This window comes from Esox lucius, chromosome 12 (assembly GCF_011004845.1).
Source record: "Esox lucius isolate fEsoLuc1 chromosome 12, fEsoLuc1.pri, whole genome shotgun sequence".
Classification (NCBI taxonomy): Eukaryota; Metazoa; Chordata; class Actinopteri; order Esociformes; family Esocidae; genus Esox; species Esox lucius.
Window position 1 is genome coordinate 11,129,227 of NC_047580.1, and position 19,723 is coordinate 11,148,949.

Genomic DNA, 19,723 nt, shown 5'->3' on the forward strand with positions numbered 1-19,723 from the left:
GACTTTGTGGAGTGGAGTTTGAATATAGAATAAATAGCCACATTCTTCTGTAATGTCTATTCAAATGATCATACTGTTCTCTGATGTTTCCTTAATAACGTTTCAACAATTAAAAGTTTTTATTTAGTTGTGTTTTAATCTTGGATGAATCTGAAATTAAAATGTAAAATAATAGCACTCATTATCTATTGTGTTTGTTAACATAATTACTTAGCATTTCCGGTTTTTATGATTTTTTTTAAATGAGCAGGTAATTAAGACAAATATACTCACAGGGGTTAGACGACTTCCTTTATATGAAAAACATAAACCCTAAGAATTATTCACTAAACAAAACAATCCATATTGAACCCTGTGTGTTGAAATTGTTTAATTGTCATATAAATACATAGATCTGGCTAGTACTGTTATAATGCATGCCTATCAAAGGATGAAATTAAACTATTAAATAATGGAGAAAACCATTTGTATTGTATTATATACATGTGATACCAAGTGGCTGATTTCGTCAAAAAAGGGGTTATTGCCAGACTTATTACTTAAAGGGGCAATATGTATTTTTTCTCTACTATTATTATAAATAGAAGCAGAAAGGACCAGTACACTTCTGCAGGTAATGTTTTAAGTTAATGTTTCAAATGTTCTATAAAATGTACCCGAATGCCAAAGATAATCCATTTACACGTGTTCGCTAGTCCGTCTGTCTGTTTAGTGACGTATACATGCTTTTTGACACAGTATTATGGTAGTGTTATTCGCACCCTAAACCATCCCGGACCTGCAGTAGTATTCCGGTCCCGTTCGTTTAGGGAAGACAAGTTGCGTTATTGTTTGGAGAAGGATTCTACACAGTGCCCCTTTAAGAAGAAAACAGGACCTGAACTGGTAATCTACAGAAATGAACATGAGTTAATTGGCCAAACGGAAGACCAAATGTCATGCTGACATATAAGCAATTATTATTATATGTATGGTGTATTATTATTGAATAAGTACACCACTCGGACTTCTTCACGTTTGCGATTGCGGGTTGCCTATCTTTTTCAAATTCGGTAATTATCGATTACGTCATAAAATAACCAAAAGACTTTGACAACTCAGTTTTATTACTGGTACTACCTGGGAGAAAATGCTTCATAACAACTTAGTTGATGGAGAAGATGGAGTTGATATGCCTTTGTTGACGATAATAAACTTTTCTGTCTGGCTTTCTGACGTTTCACTACCGAAGGTGAGCTGTAGCCCCTGATTCAAATTCTGGTTGAAGCCAGCATGAGAGTGATACGTGCTCATTGAAGGAAACATTGAAGACACGACGACAGAGGTTGGCGGGGGCTCAGAACGATACATTCATCTAAAATGTGAGTTAATGTTAGTTCATGGCATGAATTGTGGTTTGTAGTGAGACATAGTTCATCTTGAATGTATGGTAGACCTGCGCATTAACGTAATGTCAGCACCACTAAACCAGTGGTCTACTGTGCACGTGGACTTTGTTTATAGTCAAGCTGCACCAGATACCATACCACTGATAGATCATGTGCGAATTCTAGATTTCTCCACAATACTACAAACTTTAAGGAAAATGGGCAATACATTTATTCTAATAGTCGTCTGTGTACTTAAGGTAAAGTTGCCTGCTCTAAAATTGTCAGTGATGTTTTACCCTTTTTTTCCTCTGTAGTCTCTGTGCTTTACGGGTTCGTTACACCATGGAGTTATGGATACTTTCTAAAACGATTAATGTAGCTGCTATTTTTAAGTATTTTGAATAGAACATTGTGGAAGATTAGCAACAACACTATTCATTTATTTATTACAAAGAAACACCACACAATGTGACAACATTTTATTGTGTCCGATTTAACAATTCATTCCCACTAATGGACTAAGTGAATATGTAAATAGTTGCAGTAATGCTTTATAGTAACCTGTCAAGGTTAAAACTGATTCTGGATCTGCTTCAGACAACAAATGAGCAGCTATAGGTAACTTAGATATTGTTTACCAACATTTGATTTGGACACTAATCTTACACTATTAGAAAAGTTATACCAGAAAGCCAAGTAAAGGTAGTGTTTGTCTGCTAGAAACACTGATTGAAACAATCCACTAAATATATATTTGTATATAAAAGTAATTGAATTACATATTTTATCGTAGCCTATAGCTGCATGCATTTTTCTGCATGAGATTTTTTGTCTGACCGTGTAAGCGGAGCCGGCCTAGAAGAGCGAATGTGACTGACTGACTGACTTCCTTCCCTCCCGCCCACTCATCCACCCACCCACCCAACTACCCCTTGTTAAGTAGCGTAGTGGTTAGAGACGCGGTAGACGGAACAACAGCCGTGACAGTGAAGACACATTATACCTTAGGATTTGTTCAGGACAGACAAAAGCTTTGTTAGCTACAACCTTCAGTAGCTACGTAACAGGAAGCATTCACACTTTTCTCTTCTTTTCACTTGACGAAAAATATACTTTTAATAGATACTATCAGTGTCATTCACGAATGGCTAATAATATGGAGTTAGATATCTGGCAAAAGAAGGTTAAGCATACGTATTGTTGGGTTTGTAAGAAAATCCATCCGTAAATTGGTATGATTGTAAAATAATTTATACGCAAAACATGAAACGTACACATGAAATTAGATCTGTGAACGTACAAACACCCTGTTACGATGACAGACTAATATTTTTTGCTTGTACGAATCTAGTTTTACAATTCTAAAGTACAACATTACGATCTAGAGTTTTAGCAGTTTCATCCCATCCTCCCAAAAAAACATAACCGAAACTTTCCGGGATGAGTGCTAATATAACAAGCAGAGGCAGTGTGACCAACAGGAATTCAGGGAAACTGGAAATAGGTATCCTGCAAGATTTCATTTTAAAAGTATCTTTTTTCTTCATGCATACATAATGAATGCTAATTTTCACGTGTGTAACTGCTCTTTGTGCATAGGTTTAATGTGTTATAAAAATCACTCAGACTCAGAAATTGTATTATTGTGTAGGCCTACACACTTGTTGTGGTCCCAAAAACTCAAACAGAGTTGCTTTATGGGTCTTTGTTTTTTCCCCCTGTGTTGTTGCTGGAACATTAGAATTTGTTAAAATACTGAATAACTAAAACGAAATGTTAAGCAATTCCTACAGAGGTTCCAGGCCACATACAGCCATCATAAATAGCACATTCCAGACTAATATTTAAAGAATATCTTGACTTAAATCACTTCATTATATTTTGCAGCTCAGAAGGATATTCTATGCAATAGTATACTATGTCTTTGTCAAGTATTTTTACCTAACGCCTAAACGCTTGATAGCCTACTGGTGTAATGTTGTTAAGCAGCCTTAAATAAACCACTATGGAGTTTTATTTTGAACATGATGAAAAATTCTGTTATGGTCACCTATGTTGATACAGTAGTTATTGTATATCATTCACAAATGGCTAATAAGCTTTTAAAACGGCCAGTGGCAAAGCCATACAGTTCGTAGATACAATTTGTGATAGAGGTAAACTTAATAAGAAACATTGCTCAGTCTAACACAATGGTTAATGGTGTCTAACAAAATCTATAGCTCCGTGGCATTGTGGTTAAAGACACAATGATCAACACTTTTTATTGCGGGTCGGCTGAACTAGGCTTTCCTGGTTTCTTGTTGGCGATTTGTTTGTCCTGTAAATAGTAATTCCCTTTGGTTGGTCACTTTGGTGCCACAATGGGATATCGCGCATGCACATTAATGATGACAATAGAATCATGCCTGGTAAGGTCGAGCAGGTGTGAAGCAGCCTGGAGCCCTTTCGCTGTGTACCCAGCCTACACCTGAACTCACTGATTTTCTGCTAGTCACTTGCACTTCTTTGGCAAATGTCACCTGTGGTGCACCCACCCTTCAGCGCGCGCTTGCATCTTGGGGGACGGATTGCCTGGCAGTCTTGCATGTCTGAGCCTATTTCAATGTAGAGTTGTCATTCTCAGCCTGAACCCTGCACGGTCAGACATTCCCTACCATAAATTCTGAGAATTGTCTTGGACTGGGCCAGGCCTGGTGGTTGTTATACATGCAACAATAATAATACAAACATTTGCTGCAAGGTTGGCAAGCAGTTAGAGCTGCAGGAATTCCCAGTAATATCCTTGTGCTGTTGAAAGTGTTGTTATTCAGTCTCAGATGTTTACATGTTTTCAAGCTCTTTTTCAGTTGATGCTTGCGCCACGAGACCAAACAATCCCAGGGGCACCGGCCTCAAAAGAAACAGTTATTTTGTTATATTGTATTAGCGTTTGTTGACCTACAAACCCTATAATAGTGTAATAACAGTTATACAATAGCTATATTTATGAATGTAATGTAAGACTCTTGATATTTTATTTAAAATTTGTTTTTATTTTTGAAAGAATGAATGACATGACTTTGTAATAATATTTACGTTATTATAATAATAAAGGTAAGTGTAGGACTGTGTGCCAAACAGGAAATAGATAAAAACGGTAGTTTTGAAACAAAATCAGGCTAATATTCCTTTTGATCATAATTATATTTCCAACTATATCATAGTTTTTGTTTATTAGCCGTTTCTCTCTGCTGCTAACTGGAAAAAGAGAGGAAGATAGAATTAAAGAAAAACAAGGATTTGGGAGTGTTTACTTGTGTTAACCAAAACCCTGTCTTTTTCATTGAGAGAAACAATGTGGCACGCTTGCCGGTCAGCAGCGTAGTGCAATCCGGTGACACAAGAAAAATAGCTATGTAAAGTCACTGTAGACTGACCTCACAATGGTCATGACACATAAGTGAAATGATACAATGTTTATGTTGTTCCTCAATTATTAAACATCCTCAAAGATACAAAAGCCATCCACTCTGTTGTCCGCAGACACACTCCACTTAACAAATTGAATTGTGTGTACATATTAGGATTTTCAACCGATCAGCATTATTGTTTAAAAAAAAATACAGTTAGTATTGTGTAGAAGTATAGATTACTCAAGTGGCACTTTATTTGGAGCTGGTGGACTTGGTCACAACCTTGCTGCCCTCATGGCGTACTTTGCCAGCTCACCGGAAAGCAGCAGACCCACAGCGGTCTGGATGTCTGGCAGAGATGGGAATTACCCACTAACTGTAACTAAGGATAATGACAAATAAATTAGCATTATTCTTTTTACTATGAATATAAAGGATTTGACCTTAATTCAAACTAAGCTTACATCTGAGATGATAAAGCGGGGAGTATGAAGCATTGTGCATATAATGTGTATCAGCCAGTGCCATTCCAGGGTTAAAGTAGCCTAAAAACAACCAAATCTAAATATGAAAATCAGTCTGTTCTAATGAAAAAAATGACAGGTTTATTACAAGGCAGGTCACGAGGAGCATAATAAAAAGAAAAAGTCATAGACCAATAAGAGTTCAAATAAATACATAATTAAAACAATACAATTCAATAAAATCAAGAACAGCATATTTATTAGTGAAATCGGACCAGTCCTGGGCTTGGGCCCCATCTCAGCGGGCTGAAGTTGGACTGGTCTTGCATTTAAGCCCTATGACAACTCTATTTCTCTGCCTCCCTTTTGAGCGTGTTCCCCCACCCTTCACGTCAGTGTTGTGCCTCTCTGGCATAGGACCCGGTGTAGGTCTTCAGAGTGGCTGAAGTAACCCCCCAAAAGCGGAGCCTTCAGAATGAATATAACCTATGTTCCCTGAAGGAGGGAACAAGGTGCCACTCTTTTTGGGACCCAACCCATTTATGTCGCAGTGAAGAGCGGACCTGAAATCAGTGAGTGTGGGTGTACGCTGGGTACTTGCTTGGCACCTTTTGGGCCTTATGGCACGATTGTACTTGTCATCACTAATGCACTAGTGTGATGCGTTGCCAATTTTGGCACCTCATTGCACACATGATGCAAATCAGAGCAATGGTGTCGGATGCACTGTGGTTACACTGGAACAATTGGGGTTAGCTGCCATGCTAAAGGGCTGAAACATTTTCCAGCTTCTTTGTTCAAGGTTAAGAAATACTGTAGCAACCATAGGCAGCAAATTTGAATGAATGGCTCACAACAGGTTTTTTTACCTATTCAGTGATTGGAAGCATGGTAACCAGAAATGTTGTTCAAATGTCTGTGGAATAAATGAGTGGCTGTTCAATTTCCAAAACCCTCGATGGAGTGTATGAAGCCTTATATTTCCCTTATGGGTTCTTCTGGCAAATGTGTTCCTTCTGAGGACAAGTTTCATGACTTCAGTGCAAATGGACTTAAGGCACGACCTTGAAAAGGTTGCATTTTCACACCAACTGTCCAATGGGTATAATTTTAATGCTGGCAAAGATTCATCATTGAATTTCCTTAAAATCACGCCAGCTGTGTTTGAGTGGTGAGGTATCGAACAAGTGTATTTGAATATAAAATATATTGTGCAGGAATGTGCCATCAATAACACTTAATTTTGTAAATGTATAATACAGCCAGTTTTCTTTGTAGCTGCATCTACTTTAGAACTTGGTCAGTAGTCTACAAACTGCTCTGCAGAGCTTGTTGTACACAAAGAAACTAGAACTCAAAACTGATTAAATAGTATTTTTAATGTCTCAGAAAATAACTGTTGAGAGAATACTAATATACTTTAAATCAAAGCTTTGAACAGTAAACAACTGACAGTTGTCCATCCAGCTGAAGTCATGGGACTGATATACAATAATTTATTTAAAAAACAACCAAAGATTAAAATCAGCTGACAATACAGACAACAAACAGGACCTCAGAACACTAAAGCTAACATTCTTAGTCAAGGCTCTCTCTACACTGCTGTTAAATATCCCCAATTTAGGCCATACAATCACTTCTGTCAAGCATTATAAAAAATTTACTTTCTCCCTTAGTAAAAACAAACAAACAAACAAACTGTAAGTGTTGTTCGAGTCTACGGGCTAGACAGCATGTGCTCATATATTGAACAGAAATAGTTAGTACTGGTTTTTGGTGTTTTTGTTAGAAGCAGTGTTTATGAAGATTACTATCTACTGAGCAGCAAATATACTCTGCTAGTCTTGGTAAGAATAAGCTGGTAACGGTTTTGCATGTCCCCAGTACATAAAGGCATCGTTGTGAAGAAAGGACAAGTCTTTACAATTCTGCAACACTGTGGTGTGGTCAGAACAGGTGGGGCAAACTGTTTTTTTTTTTTTTTTAACTAAGTTACACCTACACAGTTTTCTAGGAGTGGTCCATGATAGAAAGCATTTTTTACCAACCGAGAGAATGAAAACTATAGCTTTTTGTTTTTCAAGTGGCTTTCTGAAAGGTTAATTAAGCGATTCACTTCAAATTCACCTTTAGTGGCGCTGCCAACAGGTTAAAACGATTAAGGCTAGGTATGCATGTTCTTTAAAACCACTGGTTTGCTCAACTGCCCCCAAATAAAAACAGCACATTTGATCAGATCAACAACCGCAATATAAAAAAATACATTTTATATTAAAACTGTCCACAACTGCTTTGGCATAAAATGGAGACATATAAAACAAATGTACAAATATAATGTTCTTTGTTTATCTTCAACTCACTCTCTTGCTCAGTGAAATTCAAGGAGCTCTTTAAGGCTGTCTGTCCTCTTTGCACCTCAAAATAAGGGGTTGCAGGCAAGTTGACCAGTCGGGTGAAGAGCACATTCTTGAATCATCCTCCAAAGAGCACACCTGTCAATGATTCAGATGTCCCCATCAAATAGGTCTGTTCAGTAACTGGGCTCGTCCATCTCATCATCGCTCCAGTCTGGGGGTGCGTCCGTACCAAAGTACCGGTCACCGAAATTTCCTTGATAAATGAAACATAACAGCCAAGATTAGAGTTTAAAGCAAAACACACACACGTTTTCTTTTCTGGAATTCTGGTCCTAACGCGTATAGCACTAGGAATACACCAACACACACTCACCTATGCCGGGGATAATGTGAAAGAGATCGTTGACCTTCTTGTCAACGGCGGTGGTGATGATTTTGACCTGAGGGAAAGCATACGCCACCGAATGAACGCCCATCTCGGCCATCAGCAGCGACACCAGCAGTATCTTCTCCTCCTGGACGTCATGATCCTAACCAAACACAGGCAGAGAGGTCACGTTATTACATCGTTTTTTTAAAGTCTTCCAAGGCTTAAGTGTACACTCAAATCGCACATTGGGTCTCAAATGAAATCGACATCCGGAAAAAATGAAGAGACCATTACATCTTTTTCTTTCCTTTCCAAAAAAGTTAAAAAAAGGAAGGTTTTGAGTCACCAACCGATGGAGGGCTGGATTCAAAATCACACGGAAAATCTAAAACAATTGAAATCACAGGCTGTTCCAACTTGTGTGAATTTCATCACACCAATGCATAATGTGACTCAGTGTGTATGGCCCCCCACGTGCCTGTATGCACTCCTGACAACGTCTGGGCATGCTCCTGATGAGACGGTGGAAGGTGTCCTGTTGGATCTCCTCCCAGACCTGGATCAGGTCATCAGTGGGCTCCTGGACAGTCTGTGGCGCTACTTGGCGGGGTCAGATGCACCGATAACATCCCAGGGGTTCTCAATTGGATTCCGGTCTGGGGAACATGAGGGCCAGTCAATGGCTTCGTCTTCCAGGGTCTGCTTACACACTCAGGCCACATGAGGCCAGGCAATGTCCTGCACCAGGAGGAACCCAGGGCCCTCTACACCAGTGTAAGATCTGAAGATTTCATCCCGGTACCTAACAGCAGTCAGGGTACTGTTGGCTAGGATGTGGAGGTCTGTGCGTCCCTCCAAGGATATGCCTCCCCAGACCATCACTGACCCACTGCCAAACTAGTCATGCTGGATCATGTTGCAGACAGTATAATGTTCACCACGGCATCTCCAGACTCTGGAGATCTGTCACGTGCTCAGTGTGAACCTGCTCTCATCTGTGAAGAGCACATGGCGCCGATGGTGGATGTGCATATTCTGGTGTTCTCTGGTGAATGCCAATCGAGATGCACGGTGCTGGCCTGTGAGCACAGCACCCACTAGAGGATGTTGGGCCCTCATGCCACCCTACGACCCTGTCCAGCTCTCCTTATTTAACGGCCAGTCTCCTGGTATCTCCTCCATGCTCTTAGGGTTGTACTGGGAGACGCAGCAAACCTTCTTGTGACAGCACATGGATGTGCCTTCCTAGAGGGTCTGGACTTCCTGTGCAACCTGAATGGGCTGCAGGTACCGCCTCATGCTACCAGTAGTGACAAGGACACTAGAAAAATGCAAAACTAGAGAACAATCAGTCAGGAAGGATAAGGAGAGAGCAATTGTCTGTGGCCACCACCTGCAAAACTATTCCCTTTTTGAGGGTTGTCTTGCTGTTGCCTCTCCAGTGCACCGGTTGTCACTTTCATTTGCACCAAAACAGGAGACATTGATTCACAATCCCTTATTCTTCCCTAACTGGACAGAGTGATATCCCTGAAGTTTAATTGACTTGGTGTTATACTGTGATGATTACATACTACCCCCCCACCCACCCCTACAGTTGGAAATCCCAGATGACTGTAACCTTGGAGTTGCAGTGTGTTCACCCACCAGGAGGACTCGTACAGCCATCATGGCAGCTGCCCCGGTGGACACGGTGCAGTCCATCAGAATCACGTGGTCCTCCCCGATGTCCTTCGGCAGACGCAGGTAGTGCAGCTATGAGGGAGGGACGAAGGAAGTGAAGAATGAGAGAAAAGACAAATAGCCCAGAGCTTCATTTTGCCTGAACCAGCTCATGTCCTCCCTCTGAAGGTGTCTATTTTCCCCAGTTACCTCCGGTTCTCCCGTGTCCTGGTTGGTCTGGATGAGGATCTTCCCGATGCGGACATCTTTGCACACCGCTCGGAGCGCTGGCTCCATGGTCTCACCGGCTCGTAGGATGGAAACGCCTGTGATCTATGGAAATCCAGAGGACAGGCCAAGTTCATAGATCATGCTGATGAACAGAGTACGCAAAAATACGTTCTAAAACAAGAACCTGGGCAAGACCGCAAATCATAAAAGATTGAGTTCCCATTTAATCGTAGATGAAAGACGCCACTCTGGAGAGTTAATTGAACCACAAAGAGGTTGTCGCTTTCTTATCAGAGGGAATGAGATGACTGAACTGGGGAGAAGTGCTAAATCAAAAGAAGTCACACGCACTCTCAGGATCAATGCAAATTCTAATTGAATTGGCTCAGCTTTTTGTTGTTTGACCTTAATTAGAGAATATCAGTGTGAAGGGCAGTGATGAATGGGATGAGGCAGAGGGAGACTGGGGAGTAGACCGGGCCTTGCACTGACACAAAGCACCCACCACAAACAGGGTTTAGGAGTTCAGGTCCCACAGGCACCAGTACAGAAATATGTAGTGGCTACTGTAGGCTGCTCTGGGAAAATGTCTGCTGAATTACAAAATGTACAGAAAGAGAGAGAGAGAAAATAAGAGAGAGAGGGGAAACAGACAGATAGAGAAAGCTCAACTCACCCTCTTTCCGTGGAAAGTTCTGCCTTCGTAGTCTTCTCCTTGTGGTGTCTGAACGACATGGCTCTGTAGAAAGGGGGAGGGGGGTGAGCTCAGACCAAGACAACAAACCAGATCACTGGTCAACTCGGTCAGTAAAACCCTTATTAGTTCGACCATTTTGGCTGTTTGTGCATACAGTATACTTTATCAAACTGCAATGTGTTGGTGGCATACTGGGCTTCAATTAAATGTTTCTATGGTATTTAGAACCAATTACTTTAGAGTATGTGAATGGTTATTTGTAAAAACAAAACCAATAGTTGATGGAATAGTAATGGAGCTTTTACACTTGTAATGGTGGGAATTGGCATATACACAGTATGCTGAAGTTAAATTATTCTTACAATAGAAATGAGCTCATACACATGCTGCCAATTACTGTAAAAGGTAACAATTTGGACATCATGACAAATAACCACAGTTCACCTTAACACACTGAATACAAACATTAGCTGCAATGTTCACTTCTTGATATCTACATTTACATTCATTGTTTGGCTTCCTTTAGATACTAACTTTAATATTTTGGATACATTGTGGAATAAGGAGAGGGGATGAGTGTGGTGAAAGAAAGACCATATTTTTGAGGGAGGAAGAATTGTTTTAAAGTGGCCCCACACCTATTCAAAGTGGGCATAGTCATTTTAATGCACTTTTATGACAAAAAAAGAGTCTAAGGTTTTCTATATATATATAAATAAATAAAAGCTCTTCTAGTGGTACCATAATGGACCAAGATGATAGTTTTTTGTCCACCGCGCACCAAAAACAGCCTATTAGAACTGAATACACCTGACCTGAAGTATTCAGTTCTGTTCTGATGTGTTTTCTACAGCAAAACTACACACAAAAATAGGCTTATTGTGTTCAGAACCCAGTTATGACAATGTCATGTTATAACTTTACATCAAACAGTGATCATGAACATTGACAATGTATTTGACATGAGGTTTTATGGAAACGTGAACTGCACATTTTGGACTTGGGGGAGTTTAGCTTGCTTGTAGAACATGATATTTATTACAGAATTTATCATTCAAAATGGCTCTGTCTAAATGTCTGAGTTTACTCAAATGTGACTGTGGGTGCATTTGGGTGCAGTTGATTCAGTCTTATTTCCAAATAAAATGTCAACTACTCATCTTTTAAAATAAAATATCCATACACTAATTTCATATGTAAACATTACTGAAATACTTGGAGTATCATTTAAACCCAGGTGTACTGCACACTGCATTGTACTGTACTGCATTGCGTGTGTGCATGTCGGTTTTACATTGAGAACTTTCCACTGTGGTGTATCGATAGTTTCCATGCTCTATCTTACGAGGCCAGTCTCTCTCTCTGTCATCATCTCACAATCTTGACCCCTAATTCTGTTTTTCCATCTCTTACACTCACTTTTTTTTCACTCAGTTTCTCAGTGTTTCTTCTCCTTATCTTTCCATCTCTTTCTCTAATTGAACTCCTTTCAGACAGTCACTGTATAAAGTGTAAGCATCTGTCAGTCTTTAGATTTAGTTGCCTTACTTTTTAACACAAAGGGATTACATTTGCACAGTATAATCAATACTGTCTTTCTCCACAAACACATTACATTTAATCCACATTACTGGCCAGTATGACGACATTAGTAACTGTTATAAATCCAGACCGGTTTGGATCAAATCCAGTACCACAACCGTAAAACCGGCTGTATGTTCAAGGGGTCACAGTAGGAACATCATGCCACATGGGGGCTCACAGGTAAGAACAGAGGATTTTGTTAGGACGCAAACCGATATAAAAGAAGCTGAGCCTACAGAAAAAAGTTAGGAAAACCTGCATGATTGTTCTGAAAACCTAACCAGTGGCTAAAAAAGATTTGTAATGTTTTTCTGAATCAGTTGGAAACATACTGCCGTCAGACATGTGGAGACACCGTGGTAAAGGGTGGAGACAGGTACTGAACCCCCGGCCAAATATATTGAAGGAGCTGGGATTGTTACCACTGGAACACGCCTCCAAACAGATTTGTATTTATAGTAGGGATGGGCACGGATAGTCGAATATTCGAATACCCGAAATTTTGGATTCAAATACTTGTGTGTATTCAATTAACCCCCATTGTTTTACATATATGTATTTTTTTGGTTGAAATAAATAGACTTGAATGTAATTTTTCGAAATACTTTTAAATTCCAATCTAAAATGTTTACATATACCATGGCATTTTTAAAAAGTATACTGTTTTAAGTCATTTTTATAACACGCGCTCAGTGTTTGTTGTTTACGTTCTTCAATCAAAGCGGTAGTAGTTTGGTTGGGCCCAGTCAGTTAGAATGACGCAATATGTACTTCTTAGCCTACTGTTAGAAAGTGTATGATTGTCAACAAATTCAAGGGAAGATGGAATATATTTAGGCCTACTGAATTATTGTTGCCTCTGGAAAAAATATTTGACCACAAAACGCTACGTTCAGCTGTGGAATCAAAAGGCGGTTGAGAGTGCAGAAAACGGTGAGTTAAGCAAATAGCATATAGCTGGCTAGCTTAGCTAACTAGCTTCTCTAGACTCTTCCATCCAATAATCTCAATGTTGTGTGTTGATTCATATTGTCTTCTAGTTCTGTAGTTTAGGAGATTTGGCATGGAATCCAGGATACTCTCCAACTTCTACAGTTGCACTATCAAGAGTATCCTGAATGGCAGTCACCGCCTGGTATGGCAGCTGCACCGCCCTCGACAGTAAAGCACTTCAGAGGGTGATTAAAACAGCAGAGCACATCACAAGGTCTGACCTGCCATCCCTGCAGGATCTCTACACAGAGATGTGTAGGAGGAGGAGCAAACCAATCATTACAGATCCCAGCCACCCATGCCACAGACTGTTTACCAAGCTGGCATCAGGCAGAAGGTACAGGAGTATTCCATCCAAAACTAACAGGCTACGGGAGAGTTTCTTTCCCCAGGCCGTAAGGCTGCTCAATTCAGGAACCCCTTCCATCCATAGTCCCTTGTACACCTGTCACTTTATATCATGCTCATCTGCCAATCATATCATGCACACCTGTCACTTTTACATTGCACTACGGTTGTACAGTTGCATAGGTATTATTGATGCATGTTTTTTTGTATTGTGTTATCATTGATAGTTTGTGTTATCTTATTTATATATTTTAATTACTGTTACTTTTTTTTTTTTTTTTTCTTTTAACTGCATTGTCGGGAGTAGGAAAACCAAACATTTCATTGCCATAACTTGTTATTGCAGATGACAAATAAACCTTTTGAACTTGAACTTTTTTGCTTGTCAACCACACGGCTTCCTCCATGCACGCAGTCGCTTTTTAGTCACCTAACGGTCATTGAGCCAGTGTTACATGAGATATCGATAGTGGTATTGGTAGTTTTTAAAAACATGTATTTCGGTTAAACGAATACTATTCGAATAAGAACACATACTATTCGATTAGTAAAATATGGTTCAATGCACATCCCTAATTTATAGGCAAGTTAAACAAATGTAATGCCAAAGACATCCCTAATTTGCTGAAAAATTAGTTTGGGTAATGCTATTCATCAGTGATGCCAAACCAAATGTACTATACTACCGCAATTAAGACAAATCAACAGATATAGGTTGTCCTGGCCTAAGTGTTGATTTAATATTGTTGAATGAATCACAGCAGAAATGGCTGTCAATGGTGCTTCCACCAAATAATAAAGTGTGTGAGAACTTGTATGCAAAAACAAAATCGTTATTTTATTTATTTGATCAATATGATGATTTAAAATGGTAATTTTGTAAATATGGAGTGGGCTGTGTAACTCAGTGAGTCACACAGTAGAACAAACATCTAAGGTAATCCCTTTTCTACATGTCATTTTAAGCCAGAAAAATGTAAAGCCTGCGTGGGCTTTAGACCGTATGCGTCACAGTTCAGGTTATTTGGCTTCATTAAGAAACATTTTGAACAGCCGGGTAGGCAGACTAGGCTACTAAAGAATGGTAAGGGTTAAGATGGGGCTTTGTAAATGTTCTTCTACCGCCAGACCACAGAGCTGGCACAGCTCAAGGTTAAAGTTAACAATGTTGCTGGAAATGCACCTACAGCTGTCTGCTATCAATACCTGTGAGGGGAGGTAGGAGAGTGCTCGTTCAATCAGCAGACGCATCAGTCTCTTGGAGTAGAAGATGAACTCATCCCGGCTGGTCTCCTTATTTCTGGGCAGAGGGAGTAGGACAGTTAGGGATCAGAATCGAAAGGTATAAAAATTAAATACAATGCGTGTACTTACTACTACTGACTCTCTGGGTAAGTCGCTGAATGTCTTAAATGTCAAGACCTGCAACCCACTGTGCCCCTTTGTGGAGTTGTGCTCCAGTTTGTGTATGACTCTGACCTGTTTCCTTTTAATCTGAGTAGGTGAGTCATTGTTCTGACTGGTCCGGGGTTACTGCTGGTACCTCAATCAATCAAATTTATTTATAAAGCCCTTTTTACATCAGCAGTTGTCACAAAGTGCTTTTACAAAACACCTGGCCTTAAAACCCCCAGGAGCAAACAACAGTAGTGTTGAATTTCAGTGGCTAGGAAAAACTCCCTATGAAGGCCGAAATTTAGGAAGAAACCTAGAGAGGACCCATGCTCAGAGGGGTGACCAGTCCTCTTCTGGCTGTGCCGGGTGAACATATTAAGAGTACAAATTGTAATAATTAATAAATGCATGAGTCCAGAGTCTATTTAAACTTAGTCCAGGTCGGAAACATGACCAGATGGACAAGGATAACACGGGGGAGGTGTCAGCACAGTGCCAGCTGAAATCGTCAGGTATCGTCTTGATCTGCAACACAACCAGGAGGACTTTGGACAGGGACAGCAACAGGTCTTTCAAGCCAAGTACTCTTCAGGTGTGGGCCAGGACCTCATGTCCTCCTAAGTTTAAAACGGCCAGTGAGTCACTGTTCTGACTGGTCCAGGTTTACTGCTGGTACCTTTAATCTGAGCCAGTGAGTCACCATTCCGACTGGTCCAGGGTTACTGCTGGCACCTGATCATGGTGTGCATGTCAATGACCTGCAGCGTGGTACTGAAAACCTGACCCAAAATCTTAAGATGTCCCCATGTTGACACCACATGCCAGTACAGACATATATACACTCTGCTGAATGGAAATCAATGAAAAACAGTGCGGCACTGCATAGGGAGTTGTCAGAGGTGCTGTCGTGCTGTAACTTGAAATCACTTTGGCCAACGCTCTTATCCAGAGTGACTGGCGGGTGCCACTAAGGTGAAGGGCCTCGTTCCAGGGTCCAACGACAGATTATCTGACCCCTCTAAAGAATCAAGACACTAACGTGGTGGCCATTGTTGAAGTTGATTAAACTATTTGGACCCCGGTTAATAGCAGCTTCTGGTAGCAGCCATCAGAGAACACACACACACACACACACACACACACACAGTGTTCATCACAGTAAGTAATCAAGCCATCTTGGGTGCTGTACCTGATGATGGTATGCATGCCCCGGACCTGGGGAGTACTCTCCAGAACACTCAAGGTCTGGGGGAGGGGCTGGGCCTGGTGGGCGGTGGCAAGGGCTGCCCTGTAACCATAGAAACCAGGAAGAGAAAGAGAGGAAGCACGTGAGAGCACTGGAATGGGCGGCAGAGTCACAGGGCTGGAGACGCACACATACCAAATGTGCAACAAAGCCACCCACGCACACACTGGCAGGCAAACACAGGCAGACACTCACACTGCTGTTAATATTGATTAGTGGGTAGGTAGAACACTAGGAAGCACACATTAAAAGCACACAGATTCAAATAGAAAGAGCACCAGCTAGGTCAGTTAGCAGTACTAAACTGGTCCAGCTAAAGTACTGTCTGCAGCATGGGATTATACAACAGCTGAAAGAGACCAGTAGAGAGAATATACAGACGACTCCTAGCTGCCATTTCGGCCCAGATGAAGGTAGATTTACAGAGTGCTGATAGTGACACTGATACTAGTCAATAATCTTTGGGTAAATTGCCCTTTTGGTTTGAAAATGAATGATTCTCTCTTTGTTCTCATTGTTGTGTTATAATCCCATATGACACGCACAAACCAACCCAAAGGAAGCCCAACTCCTCAATTCAGATCCAAACCGATCAAATAACAGAAATAAAGGTTTCAATACAGAAGAATTTGTCTTTGGCTAGAATCTGACTTGAGAACATACAGCATAAAACCTTTTGGAATTGGCCAAGAATTGAGGTCAAGCAACGATGGAGTTCAGTGACGGCAATTTGAACTACACACGCTCAAGATACAAAAAATTACTTTTAACACTACGTCACTCAAAAAAAATATTAAACAAAAAATGCAAACTGAGAAAAATCATAAACGGGTCTGCTCACATATCCCAGCGCAGTTTCCTCTATGGAGAGAAGACGAGACCACAATGACACACACACACAACAACACAGAACAGGAAGATAAACAAAGATAGACAACCTCTGGTGAATAAAGGAATGGACAGAGGAGCGATCATGTGACCCAGCGTGTGACAGCCGAGTCCAATGTAAGACGCCCTCTTGTAAGACCTTGGGCCGGGACAAGTTTTGCCTTAAAAAAATCGTTTTTTTCTTTTCCACGGAATCAGTCATTGGTTGTGTCGTCGGGTGTTTTACACGTGGGCTGCCCTCCTGTTGGTTGAGGCTGTCACAGGCTCACTGCGTTTCTACAGAGCCAGGGGGGGAAGCACGGAGACAAAGCTCACAGCTCAACGGCCCATTACATCCTGTGTCTAAAGAGAGACGCCAAGTGCACTTCCTCTCTCACTCTCTTACACTCTTCTTGCTTTGATCTGCTGCGGCCGACACACTTGATGGAAAGAATGAGGCCCTTTTGTAGTAGACATGGGAAACTTTTTTTAGCTGCGGTTTCGAGATACGATTTGTGACAATAACTACCTCGTTCTATTTCTCCGGGGCTGAGAGAAGGGGTCAGTCAGGGTGTCTCGAGAGATTCTTTTTAGACACAGAATGTACGGGGCGCATGTGTTTGTATAGAGGCAAAACCAACACTCCAATCAACTGCCTGTTGCATGTAGAATGTCAGAAAGGTGTCAGACCCCAAACCCGCTCCAATGCCAAACGGCAAATTGTTTCTCAAAGCTCTGCTCACGCTTAGCTGACTTTGAATTGGTTGCATAGTAGCGAATGTGGCGTCACACTTGACATACCAATTACTATTGCTATCTGTTGTGACAGACTGGTTTTTCCAACAGGCGATTAAGTCATATTTTGACGCATGACTTCCCTGTATGAATAAAGGCAAAATAAAGGAAAATCTGAATATCCTGTACAGTTAAGAGTGTTTAATGATGAGGTGGGCTCGTGGTGCTAACTCTGAAACAGCAGGCAATTGGGAGGATGCTGGTTTTGTGGCTGGTGAAGTAGAATTTGCCCCGAAACCATCAATCTTGGAACGGACAACAACATCCAATCCAGCAGTTATTTGGGGCAACTTCTAGCTACTCCTGTTTTAGGGCACCTTCCTCTGAGAACTCGGGTGTGCCGAGAGGGTTTGGCAGGGAGGGGAACGGCGATAATGTAAAGAGTTAGTCTACTCAACCTGACGCTGAGCTCGCGCTGTGTGTGTTGGGGGGATGAAAGGGGTTGGAGAGTAAAAAGGTTGTCCGTGTGCAGCGAGGTGGGGGCAGGGCAATAACATCAGGAGGAAATACCACAATAAGAACTCATGCCTTTGGTGCAATACAGGGAAAAAATGACATGATTTTCTCTACATTCATAATCTCAACATTCTTAATTTCCATGACATTTTAGGACATATGAAAAATAACAACAGGCAAATTGTGTATTTTAATACATATTTTGAATTCTTCACGTGTTCTTCATTTAGTTTTTTTCTGTATGGGATTGCCAATAAGGACCTGATTACATAAACATTAGAATGTATGTCAAACTTACATTTTGGGAACTGAAAATGGCAATTTAACTCCATCTAATTTGATTTCAGATATGGAACTGTCACATGAAGCCTGCTAACACTTAGTTCACAGTGAAGCAGAATAAAGATGTATAAAGTCCATGGTTATTCCATTCTACATCTTCATTTTTGTGCCATCAGGAAAATCATAGAGCAATAACAGAAATGACTTGTTGTTCCACTAGAGGGGGTAATGCAGCTAGTATTTATTGTAAACTGGTGCTGTCTGACTTAGTTTGATGTAGAATTGGAATAGAGTAAAAGGGAGAAACTCTCACCTCCTCTAACTGGCTATGGACGTGCTGTACGATCAGGTCGATGGCCACCGTGTTGTAGCCTCCTGCCAGGATATGACACACAGGAAGAGGAAGTGACACCAGAAAGGACTTTGTCAGTGGTGTCCAAAATACAAAATAAGTCCTTCCATAGGGTTCACCAGTAATTGTCTAGCTTCAACAGGTGAGGGACCTTTCTAACTAAGATATAAATGAAGTCCCTTCACCTGGGGCCTCAGGTATAAATCTTGCATGCCTTTCTAACAAAATTATTGCGTATGTGGAAATCCTATGATTTGCGTGCGCACAAAATTATTGGGTTTTATCAAGCTGCCTTACACAACAGATACGCATGCTTCCGGTTGATAAATCAGACCCATACTATACTTCTGCGTACGTGAACGAGCATACGGTCTTCGCCCAACGAACGCCTTCAATTACCCATAGAAGACTATGTCCCCAAAAAAATGACAAGAAAATAAATGTCCCATAATAAATTTCCCATAATTAACTTCAAATAATATTATCTGATATAGAATCTAAAAACAGGTCCTTTTTCGAAACGTATCATATAGCCCCGACAAGCAGTCATACATTTTCCACATTGCAAGTGGCTGTTGTTGTAAATAAAACAAGAAACCAGGCAAGCCTAGTTCAGCCGGCCCGCAGTAGGAAGTGTTGCCATCTCAAGATTCAAACCCGGTTCGCCCCCATGAAAGTCTATGTCGTTAACCACTACACCACAGATCTGTACATTTGCTGGGGGTCAGTATAGCCTCTTCTCTCCATCCTGAACAAAGCCTCTTTTGCCACTGGCTGTTTTAATTATTAATTGGGCATTCGTGGATGACATGGATACAGTTAAACTGACTAATGTTTCTTACTTAAGTTTACCTAGATG

At 40.9% G+C, this 19,723-nt stretch overlaps 1 protein-coding gene across 4 annotated transcripts in view; it reads right to left on the reverse strand.

The window, feature by feature from the left end:
• Positions 1–6,588: 6,588 nt before the first annotated feature.
• The window catches only part of uckl1b (uridine-cytidine kinase 1-like 1b), a 35,546-nt gene continuing 22,411 nt past the window's right edge, over positions 6,589–19,723 (reverse strand). For 3 of the 4 annotated variants that reach the window (XM_010875832.4, XM_010875834.5, XM_010875835.5), the window contains exons 7-15: positions 18,826–18,887; positions 16,954–16,973; positions 16,056–16,154; positions 14,678–14,771; positions 10,526–10,588; positions 9,829–9,951; positions 9,604–9,711; positions 7,960–8,116; positions 6,589–7,839 (exon numbers count right to left, since the gene is read on the reverse strand). In XM_010875832.4, the coding sequence (XP_010874134.1) occupies positions 7,760–7,839; positions 7,960–8,116; positions 9,604–9,711; positions 9,829–9,951; positions 10,526–10,588; positions 14,678–14,771; positions 16,056–16,154; positions 16,954–16,973; positions 18,826–18,887 (806 nt within the window). In that variant the 3' untranslated portion in view covers positions 6,589–7,759. Of the gene's footprint in view, positions 7,840–7,959; positions 8,117–9,603; positions 9,712–9,828; positions 9,952–10,525; positions 10,589–14,677; positions 14,772–16,055; positions 16,155–16,953; positions 16,974–18,172; positions 18,190–18,825; positions 18,888–19,723 lie in introns of all 4 variants that reach the window. The other variant, XM_010875833.4, reaches the window with a different exon arrangement.